This window comes from Dama dama, chromosome 33 (genome assembly GCF_033118175.1).
Source record: "Dama dama isolate Ldn47 chromosome 33, ASM3311817v1, whole genome shotgun sequence".
Lineage (NCBI taxonomy): Eukaryota > Metazoa > Chordata > Mammalia > Artiodactyla > Cervidae > Dama > Dama dama.
In genome coordinates this window covers 21,076,300-21,089,832 of record NC_083713.1, presented here as the reverse complement: position 1 = coordinate 21,089,832, position 13,533 = coordinate 21,076,300, and the positions used below count along the sequence as shown (strand labels likewise).

General features: G+C 36.4%; 1 protein-coding gene across 2 annotated transcripts in view; it reads right to left on the bottom strand.

Annotated features, from left to right (window-relative positions):
* Positions 1-399: 399 nt before the first annotated feature.
* SESTD1 (SEC14 and spectrin domain containing 1) overlaps positions 400-13,533 on the bottom strand; it is a 134,349-nt gene continuing 121,215 nt past the window's right edge. For both annotated transcript variants that reach the window (XM_061135397.1, XM_061135398.1), the window contains exons 17-18: positions 11,029-11,150; positions 400-8,376 (exon numbers count right to left, since the gene is read on the bottom strand). In XM_061135397.1, coding sequence (XP_060991380.1) covers positions 8,247-8,376; positions 11,029-11,150 — 252 coding nt within the window. In that variant the 3' untranslated portion in view covers positions 400-8,246. The remainder of the gene's footprint in view (positions 8,377-11,028; positions 11,151-13,533) is intronic.

Sequence of the window (13,533 nt, the reverse complement as noted above, 5' to 3'; positions counted from 1 at the left end):
ATGAGAACCTAACACTTTCTGACAATGTGGGACTTACAGAAAGTCCTGAGTTTCTGTGCTAAGCCTGTGGGAAGGCAGGATGGGAACTTTGACAGGGAAACAGGCACACAGGTCAAGTGTGTTTAGTCTCTAAGACTCCAGATAAGTTCAGAACAAAGGAGTTGAAGTTTTGTCTTAATAAAATATTTTACAGAATATGGATAGGAAAAAAAAAGTAATGTAAAAAAAAATCTAATTTGAATGATTGAAAAATGCAGAATTCATCAGATTATCTTATAGAGACCAGTATGATTTAATTCTCCCTGGATGTCATGAAAGATCATTAGTAACAGAAACCAAATTTATTGTCCAAAGTGGTAACATATCAAAGACATACATATCAAATCTGTTGCCATTAAGTAGTTTTTAACATCTTTATTGCATTTACAATGTGTTTGGAACATTATAAGGATTTACAGTAGAAGCCAAATATCCCAGCCCTTAAAAATCAAATAAGAAAGACTGAATGAACCATAGATAAATATCTTTGAACACAAGCACTGGAAACATACATATGATTATAATTTTACAGGCTTATACAGGTAACTGCTATATGTAACAGAACAAGTGAGAAGGGTAAGACAAAGTGGATAAAAGTCACTAGGGGTGTGAAATAACTGTAGCTGGGTGGTACTGAATAAAAAGACAATATTGAAAATATGATTTGATTTGTAAAGGCTAAAATGTCCTGCAAAAACATAGCTACTTCCTAAGCACAATTGTGAGGTAGAATTCTCCCCACCCCGTTTTCTGGTTTCTTGACCACCGTTTGGGGGATTTTCAGTCCAGATGCTTCTCTTTCATGCTGCTGTACCTGGGACTAACTAGTATGACATGTTCTTTAACACCCCTTCCACCCCTATTGACAGAATGAATCTTTTCTGTTATCAGTCTTATTTTGTCTACTGAAAACGGGTGGCAAAAGTTAGTGATATAACAAACCAACGCTGTTTTTTCTAGCGAATATTATCACCATGCTTGGCTAAGTACTTTAAATCATTCAAGGAGTTACACTAAAATTTCAGGGATAGGTCCCATCTGGGGAGCTGTTTTGGGCAGACAGGCATTTGTGTCCTTCAACACTAACTGTCACTGTGAAGAATACCATTTCTATTCCAAATCCACTTCTAATACTTCAGATTATGGGTCATAAAAATAGTTTACAGTTTTCCACACATTCAAAATATAGTGAAAATCCAGGGCACAGCACAACCACATTGAAAAAAAGATACGGACGTTTCTTTCAGAACTGCCCTGACACAGAAACTCTAATCCTAGGTGTTCACCCAAGAGAAATGAAAGCCTATGTCCACATAAGACTTATGTTAAGAATAACCATAGCAGCTTCACTTACAATCGCCAGTACTGGAAACAGACCAGGTATTTATAAATAGGAAAATGAATAAATAAACTGTAATACAGTCATACAATGGAATACTACTCAGCAATAAAAAAGGAATTAACTATTAATACACACAACCACGTGGATAAGTCTCCAAAACATGGCAAGTGAAGAAGCCTTCAAGAAAGATACATGCTGTGTGGCTCTATTTACACAAAGATCTAGAACACAAGATCTAAGGTAGAACAAAGAGTGGCTGCCTGTGGAGGAGGATGTGGGTGAGTAGAGGACTGACTGGAAATGGCAATATGGGAATTTTTTTATAGTATTTTATATTTTGACAGCACTGTATGCATTTACCAAAACTCAGCAGATACACACTTAAGACTTAGGCATTCATTGTATGCTAATTTTAAATAAAAGTAAAATTGTAAGCAAATACTGAATTCTAGCTAATGACTGAAGTATTCAGTAGGAAGTGTATAGATTTCTGCAACTTAAAATGCATCAGAAACAATCTGAATTGGTGAACTGATGGATGGACAGACATGTGACAAAGCACAGTTAATGCTAACTAGCATCTGGGTGGTGACTACACTATAAAATTTTAACTTTTTTATATGTTTGAAAATTTTTATAATAAAATGTTGGGGAAAAAATTCAGGGCACAATGCTTACAAAATAATACTGCTGAGAATTTCATTACTGATTTCATAATCAGAAATTCTTCCCAACAGTGTCTACTTAGAAACTTAAGAGCTTGTGCAAGGATATTCCTGTGTGAGGTAAGCAATCAGTTCTTGGATCTATGCTGACTTAAAATTGTCAAGGTGATTTTTCATCTCCTCACACTTTAATGAAAATAATACATGCATTGATGGTTATTCTGAGCAAATTTGTTGGTTGTATAGACTAGCAGAGTTAAGACGAAAAAACATTCTAAAGGGAAAAATCAAGCACATTTTTACCAATTTTTAAAACTAAAAAAGAACCAGAGTTAATTATAACAGAAAAGATGTGTAGACCCAAAACACCATGTAAGGCTTGATCATAGTGAACAGGTCCCCGCTAGTCAATGGAAGGACATGAGTCATCCTCATGTCTCTCCAGGAATGACATATTTGGAGACATCATGTAGAGATGGCATCTGACTTGTAAATACTTCTAAGGGGACACTGTGAGGATCACTAAGAATGGCTTCAGATTTCTACAGCCTTTTGTCAGAAATATTTAGTATTCCACAAGCCTGACTTAAGATTTGTAAAAATGCTACTCTAATATTGAAAGCTGGTAACTATTTTTAGTTATGGTGACTCAGTGGTAAAGAATCCGCCTGCCAATGCAGGAGAAACAGGAGTCGTGTGTTTGATCCCTGGTCGGGAAGATTCCCTGGGAAAGGAAATGGCAACCCATTCCAGTATTCTTGCCTGGGAAGTTCCATGGACAGAGGAGCCTGGCAGCCTACAGTCCAAAGGGTCACAAAGAGTTGGACATGACTTCACGACTGAGTACACAGCACAAGAATTTCTGTATAATTACATATGGTATTATGTGTGTTGCCTCCTAAAAATTTTCTAACAAAAATAATCTTGATTCCTTTATAATTTTACTTACTGCTTTCACAGTCTATAGTTGTAGTTCTGGCTTTTCCTGTGATCTCTAAGTTCTTCATGTTCTAGTACAGGCTCTGCTTTTTCCTGAAGCACACGGACTAGTTTTGTCATGTTTTCAAGTTTGCTTTAAAATATTACAGTCACGTTACTCAGCATCACATCTATAAGCCTTTTTCAGTATTAAACATTCCCATGTATTTATGCTATTTCATGAAGCACCATAGTTCTATCAGCCTGTTAGAGGACCAGCCTTTCTCTCTTATTATCACTGCCCAAGTTTACCAGGATTGCCCTTCTCTAACCATAACAGCACCAGTGGTGGTCAGATTCACGCTCTTGTTTCTATAGGTTGGTGCTGACTCATTAAGATCATCAGTACGACTTTTACTTACTTTCTTACTTTTCAGTGGAATTGTATCATGACCTGCTAACCTCAAAGTAGATGATACTCCTCCCTTGCCCTCCATCTGGCTGGTCTATCATCCTGCCCCAAGAGAGTCAATGTCAGGTTTAGAAGTCCTGTTATTTACTGCAGAGCTCACTGTCCCCACCCTCAGCATTTTCAGTATATCGAGTGGACAGGAAATGGGAGTCTTGGGAGGTGAGCAGACAAGGTTCCCTTTTCCCCAAGATCCCATGCTTGCCATCTGGGACAAGAGCATGATTAAAGAATGCTCCTCATTCTACTCTGGAAAGATAATAATAATCATCCTTCCATTTTGAATAACATTTTACTTTTCAACAGATTTTTAATGTAATTATACTTCATTCTTAAAATTACTTGATATGATTTCTCTGTTTTACAGGTTCAGAGAAGTATAATGATTTTTCACCCAGGTGAGTAAATGCCAAAGCCGGATTCTTAAGTATTCAAACTCCACCTCTTTTCATTATATTCACTAGAGATCTTATTTTAGCCTTAGTTTACAACCTTTCCTGTACTATTCTTGTTATTAATGTTTCTTGGCTAAATCTAGATTTTCTGCAGCACACACCTAAGTCAACTAATGTCAGGTGTTAAACCCACACTTCCTGTTCCCTCACCAAGGGGACTGTTGCCCCTCTATAACCAGGAGCGAAATTTTCCACACCCAACTGGAGCTCTTTCTTTTTTGAACTGAAAGTTAACTCTAGCTAAGTTTTGCTAATTAGGTTAACTGGTCAGCTATATTCTAGTCCACCTTCTTAACCCTAGATAATTTTTCCTTTTGAGGTTTAAACAAATATATCCCAAACATATATCTCTTGTCACTGATATTTACCAATGTTAATTTCCTATAGCATTTTCAATAGACTCAAGATGGGGACGATTTTAACAACTACAGTTATGTTCAGTTTTTAGTAACCACAGTATTTTACCATGGTCCTGTTGGGGTAGGAAAAGTACATAGTAATTTCCAATCTTTCTGGCAAGGAACTTAAAATGTAGCAGAGAATTATGAAGTCTTTCTTCAAACAAAGCCAGCAGAGACAGGTTCAACTTAACTCACAATCACGCCATTTGTCACAATGGGTTTATGTATGATTTATTTACTCAGCGCTATCGGAAAAGTAACTGCCATGTTCACATTAAGGAGCATGCACTAACAATACTCCTCTAAATAGCACACCCCACACATCATCTGATAGTGAAACAAACACGTTAATACTAGGTAATGCTTCGGAGCACTGGCCAATTTAAAGACCTATAACATGAGAGAGGCATCCAATCCTCTACACAGCAAGGAAGCCTAGAGCTGCCGACATCTTAGCTGGCAGACTGAGTAATTTTATCACCAATGAGTTACCATGGTAGAATAAGGTGACCAACAATGAAGTCTGGGAATACAGTCAATTTTATTTGAAAGGAAGTTATCATCTTCACATCACAATGCTGATGGGTTAGACATGTGTGAATACATGTCTAAACTGTCCTTGGATACTTAGCTTACACAGGAGCAAATTTATGACATGAAGACAAAAGAAAAACTCAAAGCAAAACAAAAAATTAAGCTAGCCTAATTAACATTCAGTAACTCCCTGAGATGAGTTAACATAATGTGGAAGTTGTAGCATGCGTGCTAAGTCGTTTCAGTCGTGTCTACCTCTTTGCGACCTATGGACTGTAGCCCACCAGGCTCCTCTGTCCATGGGATTCTCCAGGCAAAAATACTGGAGTGGGTTGCCATGCCCTCCTCCAGGCGATCTTCCTGGCCCAGGGATCAAACCCATTGTCTCCTGTGGTTCTTGTATCGCAGGCAGATTCTTTATTGCTGAGCCATTGGGGAAGTCCAAGTTGTAGCCTATATCGTACCAAGTAAAAATGATGGTTCTTTCTCTATTTGCAGGCCAATGTTAATTCATGATTTACAAAGAACTTGTCTTTTCAAACAGACTGAAGTCACTTCCTTCACAGGTATTCTAGTGAACTATGATCCCATGAAGAAAAATCACATTAGGGCATTGTTGGTTTTCATTCATAACTATGTCTATGGTTATCTGGATACACATACAGAAAGCAGGAGCAAAGTTACAAATGAAAAGCAACAATATTTACTATGTGTTAAAAGCATAATCATCTTCACTTGAAATACTCAAACCACAAATATTTCCAGATGTGCCTTAATTCACTCTTGCTATAGGCAGGACAGATTAAGGCACATAAAATTAACTCATTTGACAGTAGGTAGGGGAGTTGACGGTAGAATTAAAAGAGTCTCTTTACTTAGAATCCAGTTCCTTTCTGGCAAAGTCTTAATAAAAAATAAAAAAATTCTGTGAAATTCAGTATGAGAAATAGATATTGGGTACAACTAACTACCTCAATTACCTAAGTATCTAAAACTATCAAATGACTTCCTGATGAGCAGATTCACTCAGTCAATTCTAAGTTTAGGAAATCTGTTTAAAACATACTTCAGACTACAATACAAGAGGAATTAATACTAACCCTTACAACAGATATACAGGGGAACTGAGCAACTATTGTTGTTCAGTTGCTACGTCATGCCCGATTCTTTGTGACCCCACAGACTGCAGCATGCCAGGCTTCCCTGTCCTTCATTATCTCCCAGAGTTTGCTCAAACTCATGTCCATTGAGTCAGTGATGCCATCCAACCATCTCATCCTCTGTCACGTTCTCCTCCTGCCCTCCATCTTTCCCAGCATCAGGGTCTTTTCCAGAGTAACTATTATGCCATGAGCAAAATCCTGGGAATACGAGAAGTCAGGCCCACAAGTTTCCTTCCCTCAAAAGAGCTCATACTGTAGTAGGTACAGATATAAACAACTATAGCATGTGGTTAGCACCGTCAAGAAGACTGAATGAAGAATCACAAACATTCATACTTATAGAAGTTAAACCCTAAAAGACTAAGGGTTAACAAATAAAGAAAAAGCCTTTCTGGATGATCTCAGAAGCAGTGGCAGCATAAAAGGGAGCAGCTGAATGTAGCCCCCAGATTTTCTGGGATGTCCATTAAAAGAGACTATATCTCAAACCAAAATTACTCTGAGAAAGGTGAAAAAAATATGGTAAATAACTTCACCCAAGTTGAAAATGTCAAGTAGGTAGCTGAAAGTGCAGGTTGAGAATTTCGGACCAGATACATAACACAGGACATTGGGATAAAATAAGATACCCTAAGGATAGGATATATCCAGAATCACTCTGAAGACAGAATCTGAGAGAGCACATTTTAGTAGATGCATCTTAAATAACAGTCATGTGACTAGACTGAGTTACAACAGAAGATAACACCGTCAAGGGAGGAAACATTGCAGGAGAGGTTGCTCCATGGTAGAAATGCTGCAGAAGCAGAGAAGGAGAGAAACGCAAACTGGGGGAAAAAAAAAATCACTCAGTTCAGTAACTGGAGCCCACTGCAAACCACTGCACTGCAGGGCTCTCAAAGCCAGACTGCAAGGTGCTGAGCACGTGTGCTGAGGATGCAGGGCAATGGATATGGGTTTCTCCAAGAAGTCTGGCAGTGAAGAAGGCTGGAAAAACCAGCAGGCTCAGAAGGAGCTTTTCGCACTGGAAGATACATGGACATTTCAGTAGACAATGGAAAGAAAAGAGCATACTTTGCATAATTTTGTATTGATCACAGACTATAAACTTGGTTTTAATCTTTCTCAAAAACATTTTCTGAAACAAAAATGAACACAAAATTATATGTATTTTACCATTTAAACTTAATATAATCTTAAAAGCATTAAAATTTTATAAATTTAATTTCTAAAAGATGTGTACAATTTTTATTATACTACACCAGAATCTTGCTTCTAGTCTATCATGAGAAATTAAATGTTATTAACAATTGCTATTTTAGTTCCTGAAAGATTGCTCTAATATAGAAGATGACATTTAAGTAACTATGTATGCCTTTCCCTCCTCTCCCAAAGACAAAATATTTTCAGTACAGTAATTTAGATAACATTTTTCAAGTTGAAGAAGAGAAAAATGAGAGTGTTCACTAAGATCTAAACTTTTCTTCACAATATTTTTGATAAAACATGCTTATTTATTATATATACATGCTTACATATGAATTTCCTGGCTAAAATACATGCAATCAACATGAGAAAACAAATATTAAACCATCCTCACAAGCCTAAGAATGCCCTTTTAATTAAGGCACTCATGTTTGGAAATAGGATATAACCACCAAATTAAATAAGGTGTTTAAAAGAAGCCTTTTATTAAGCACAAACAACTTTTAATACATTATCAATACAAATAGGAAAATGTATTTTAATGAATATGATATATCAAAAATCTGAAGGTTTTTCTTCATACTGACACAATAAAAATAATCAAATTTGAAGGAGAATTACAAAGCAAAATTTTGAGGACACCACTGTCTACTAATAACAGTTGAGCTACAGTCTAAATTTACTACGTCACCTGGGGAGGAAGGGCAACCATTTTTTATAGAGAGAATTTCTACACTCATATTAGCACCATTCAAAGCTTATTATCAGTTGTTCGTCTACAAACTGACAGGTCAGGTAAAGCTTTAAAGCAAGTTTTCAGTGCAATGTTTACAGTTCCTTCTTTTAAGATACTTGGAGTCTATGATCTCAAAGCATGTTAAACAATTCTGCCTTGGTAATTGCAAGGTGTTAACATGTGGAGAGAAATGTGTAATGGAAAGAAATGAGGCTTATCCTGGCTGTGAAATGCATCTTAACGTATTGTAGCTAATGCTGGAGTATGCTGACGACATGCGGGATTATGAACAGCAGGTCTCTGGGAAGAAGGCAGCTATTAGCTCTCTGTAGTCATCATTTCTGGATGTCTCAGCTGCTGCCTTTTGAGACTAACTAGTTTCATCCTGTCTCTGATGTGTTCTGCAGTAGAAGCCATGTCACTTGGGCTCCCAAAATATTGTTCAGTTCTAAAAATCAAAACAGAAAAAGCCCAATCAGATTAATACAAACCCATTGACTGTGCAGTGAATGCAAAAGGAAGCAAAAATTACCATAAAAGTTACCTACGTGGTATGCCGTTAGTTCATTTGCAGACCATACTGTTATCTTTGAGTAGCAATTCGGTAGGAGAAACATTTTTTAAAATGGCATAAAACCTTTTTTTAAAATGGCATAAAACATTTTTTAAAATTGAAAAAATATATTAATGGTATAAATATCCTATCACGTATACTTATGATAATCTCAATAAACCAAACAATGCAACAAACAAACAGAGCAACAGCAGCAACGTTCTGCTTCCAGCTTGGGAGCTACCGCATACACAAATATAAAGTCTGTATGAGCGCTTCATGCTAAGGACTATGGTCATCAGATGTCTAACATAGCTGGCAAGTAAAATATCCATTTAATGTTAAGCCATCATTTGGGACATTAATAGGTAAAATCATTTAATTTTATCCTATTTGCAAAGATACAGCATTCAGAGTCATAGAATCTTTTAGAGCTCAAAGAGTTCCTGGAAATAATCTGGTTTAGCTCTTTGTCTTTTCAGATCAGAAAACTAAGACCCAGAGAAACAGATGACTGAACTACAATCACACAGTGGAAAAAACAGAATCAACGTGGGTCTTCAAGCAGGGAATTCAGAGAGACCACCTGACTTCTTTTATTGTTCTAGGAGAATGGTACAAAAGATAAATGTGACTAAGCTGTCAAATTTTACACAGTATAAACAAATTACCATATAAAAGGGAATGGAATAAAAATTGCAAATATTAAAGTTGTGAAATTTGAATATATAGCACTAAGTGACTCTTCCATTTTAAAAACGAAAGTGACACATGAACTATTTGTAGAACATGGGAGAAGCAGCCCATGCAAAAGTACCAGGGGGAGACGCTCCTGGGAGGACTTGAGTAGAATGGGGCTGACTTTGTGACAACTGGCTGTGAATCACAGAACTGAGGTTTTGGGGGAGGGACATGCGGGAACGGACCAACCAGAAGCACCCTCCTAACACTGTTACCAGCCGGATCTGCAAACTTTTAGATTTTATTCTCTTTTATACACTGGAGATATACATGACTTTAAAGGCTACTTCTGATTATTCAAGTTTAGGTATAACTAGAGATTATCTTGGAGAAGGAAATGGCAACCCACTCCAGTATTCTTGCCTGGAAAATCCCATGGACAGAGGAGTCTGGTAGACTACAGTCCATGGGGTCACAAAGAGTTGGAAATGACTGAGCGATTATCTAAGTACAGACTATGAAAAATGTTGTATCTTCTCAGTATCAATTCCAAATAATCCTTTGAAGCTCATGACATATTAGCGGTGGCACTTATCATGTGTGAGATAATCGTTTTAAGTAGTTTATATACATGTAGCTCATTTAACTCCCTCACTCAACCCGAGAAGTATGGAAAATATATTCCTATTTTTAGATGAGGGAATTGAGGCACAGAAAAGGTTAAGTGGCTTGCCCAAGATGTCACAGCTAGTAAGTGGTGGGGCTGAGATTTAAACCCAAGGAATCTGGTTCCAGAGTCCACAATCAAACCTACTCACTATATTACAGTGTTGATGTTTTTGTTTAGTTGCTCAGGCATGTCCGACTCTTTGTGACCCCATGGACTAGCCCACCAGGCTCCTCTGTCCATGGGATTTCCCAGGCAAGAATACTGAAGTGGGTTGCCACTTCCTTCTCCAGGGGATCTTCCCGACCCAGGGACTTAACCCACGTCTCCTGCACTGGCAGGCGGATTCTTTACCACTGAACTACCAGGAAAGCCCTGTATTACAATGTAAGGATACTTATATTCAATGGTTTGGTTTCTCTATTGTTTGAATTACATATCTTCTGAATTACCACCAAATTGTTTTCACTGAGAAGATCTAGCTCCCTGGGGATAAAGCTACTATGATTCATTTACTGGACCATTTATTTCTAAGAGGTTAACTCTTATTTTTATCATCAACTATTTGAAATGGAAAGGAATGTGGAAATCAAGACCCCATCATTTTACAAAAGAAGAAATTAGGATTACATAGCACAGTGAAAAAGAGAATGGATTTAGTGCCAGACAGACCTGAAACTATGTTCTAATTTCACCTAGAAGCTGTGATATCCTGACAACTTACTTAATCTTTCTGAGCTTTGGTTTCTTCATCTGTAAAGCACAATAACTGTATCGGCCTAGCACTGTTTGGTCAAAAGCCTAAAGGTGAAATGTTTAGCTTTGCGCTGGGTATATAATGTATATATTTTGAGCTTACTAAACAGTCCCCTCCCCATCCATTCCCTGAATGAAGTTCAAAGTCACCAGACTCCTTATTATCACAGTCACGGCTAGAACCCAGTATGTCAACCTAGTCAATGATCTTTCTTCTACAACAAGCTATCGAGGGCAATACATTTGATAGCAGCAAGTACCAACTGCTACCACTGTTAAAAACCCAGTAGGGATTTCTTTTCATTTTAAATTAATTTATTACAGATACTGAAGATGTGAACTAAAGCTAATTTACTAGGACTTTTTAGAAACAGATTTTCTTCTCTTGATATTACTTTAAGACCTTACTGATAAAAACACAAATTAAAGAACTTGCAGCATACCCATCAGGATAAACTACAGGAACAGTTAGTCTATCTAAAAGTGATTTCCCAACTGCTTCAACTTCATCAAACTGCTCCTCATCATTAATAGCTTCAGGTTCTTCTGGACAGTCTTGTAAAATCTGCAACAAATAAAAGTGCAACATCAATCAAGAGACACAGAAAGGAAACCAAGTTCATTAAAATTTAGTGGATTGAAGGTGTTTCTGTTCTGTTCCTAGAATCTTCATGTATGTTATAGAAGGCTGATTACTGACAAAGCTGACTCAAAAAATTAAAATCAAACACATAACCCACACTAATAATATTGTAATTGGAATAAGAAGAGTTCTATAGTGATTTCCAAAAAAAAATACTAGACTATTATTTGGAATTAAACTGAAACTGTGCTTAATAAGTAGTATTCTTTCATACATCAAGTAACTATTTATTGAATACTTACTTTATGTTTATGTAGTGGCTTGGGATATGAATGAGAAACAGATTTTGACCTCAATGAACTTACAAACTTCACAAATGAAAAAATATATATAAATACATAGCAACATATACTCAGAGTACAAATGCATAACAATGTGATTCCCTAGCTAGAAACTTTACAGTTATTTTAAAAACAGATCTGCTGACTTTAGTTACATGATATAAACTAAAAAACAAAATATAAATAGATATGGTTTTAATTCAAATTTGGAATTTCTACAGTCCTTAATATTATTTTTTTCCTTAATAATCACTATTTAAATTTAAATGGTACAAAAGAGAGGAAAGAAAAAATTGCTGTGATTTGTAATAGTTAAAGCTGTAAGTACAGACCCACATAGCAGCCACTAGGTACATATGGTTAGTGAGCTCTTGAAGTGTGTCTAGTTTCAAATGCAGATGTGCTATCAGTCTAAGATACACTTCAGATTTAAAACAATAATACTAATTTTAAAAATTTACCTACAAGAAAAAATCTGCAAAATTTAAGACAGAAAAAAAAAATTTATTTTAGCAACTTTGCATACTTTTATGAATCCAATTATGTTTATTTTGGCATTACTCATAAAGAATATTTTCATATTATAAAATTCCAGACTTAATTTAAATATTTTCCTAATCACTATAATTTGCTATGCAGTTTGCTTATAGTTGTGGCTTGCTGGTTTGAAATAGAACCCACCCAAGAGAAAAATAACTACTAATAACAAAAGGTTTTACATAGGTTGACATAATAAAATAACCTTGAGCAGAGTTTATTGTAAGCACGATAAAGGCCATGTACCAGAAAAAACAGGAATATTAATATTCTATGTAAAAATTTTCAACCATATTCAATCTTGGGCTTCCCTGGTGGCTCAGATGGTAAACAGTCCGCCTGCTATGTGGGAGACCCATGTTCGATCCCTGGGTTGGGAAGACTCCCTAGACAAAGGATTGGCCACCCACTCTGGTATTCTTGCCTGAATAATTCCATGGACAGAGGAGCCTGGTAGGCTACAGTCCATGGGGTCACAAAGACTTGGACACAACTGAGCAACTAATATATATTCATTCTTACATAACTTCTTAAAGAGATCTAGATTTTTAAATGTCTTTGCAGATACATTTTAAGAGTAGCATCCTAAAAAATTATCAGTGGTGTTAAGAGATCGGGCCAGTGGTCACACTGGGATGGGCAGCAGAAGCACTGTGATTAAAAGAGGATGGGGAACAACCTCTGGGGTGCTGGTAACATTCCGTTATTTGAATAGTGAGCTGATTACACAGGCATACTCACTCTGAAAATTCAGTGAGTAGAACATCTGAGCTGCACATTTTTCTATGTTAGTATTTAGTTCAATAAAAAGTTTTCACTAAAACAATCAATAGATAAATAAGTCAAGCCATTTGGATACTTTCATTCATCATCAGTCGGCCCATCTTACACTAAAAAAATAACCTGTAGAGTTCAGTAACCGGCTCAGTAAGAGTTAATGTGGACATTTCCCAACAGATGTATTGCATAACACAGACAGAAACTCCTTAATTCCTAAGGCTCCTGGCAGTATCTCTTCTGTTCTACAGACCAAGGCTATCTTAGGTTTCTCATATCTTAACCTGCATTGAATATACCCTACATATAAACTTTCATCAAAACAAAGTTAACTACTTAGTAAGGCTCCTCTTTGGAATGGAAATATAAGACTTGGATGCTATAAATTTTCACTCTGCAGTTGAGAAAAAGGTTCTATTGAAAATTTGCCCCAATAAAACACCACATATTGACTTTTAGTTTCTGGGATTAATGAATTCATTAAATAATAAAATCTAGAATGATTCTTTAAAGATAACACACGAAAAAAAAAGGTTTCATTTTTATCCTTGTAATTTTAGCTGGAGAGTCTCAAACATTATAAAAATCACAAAGTGACCTTTTAAAAAATTTATGACAATTAGTATTTGTGAAAGCAGAGTTTCCTTTCTTGGCATAATGAAACAGTGGGAGTCATGACACCTGAAAGAACACAGTACATTCTGGACATC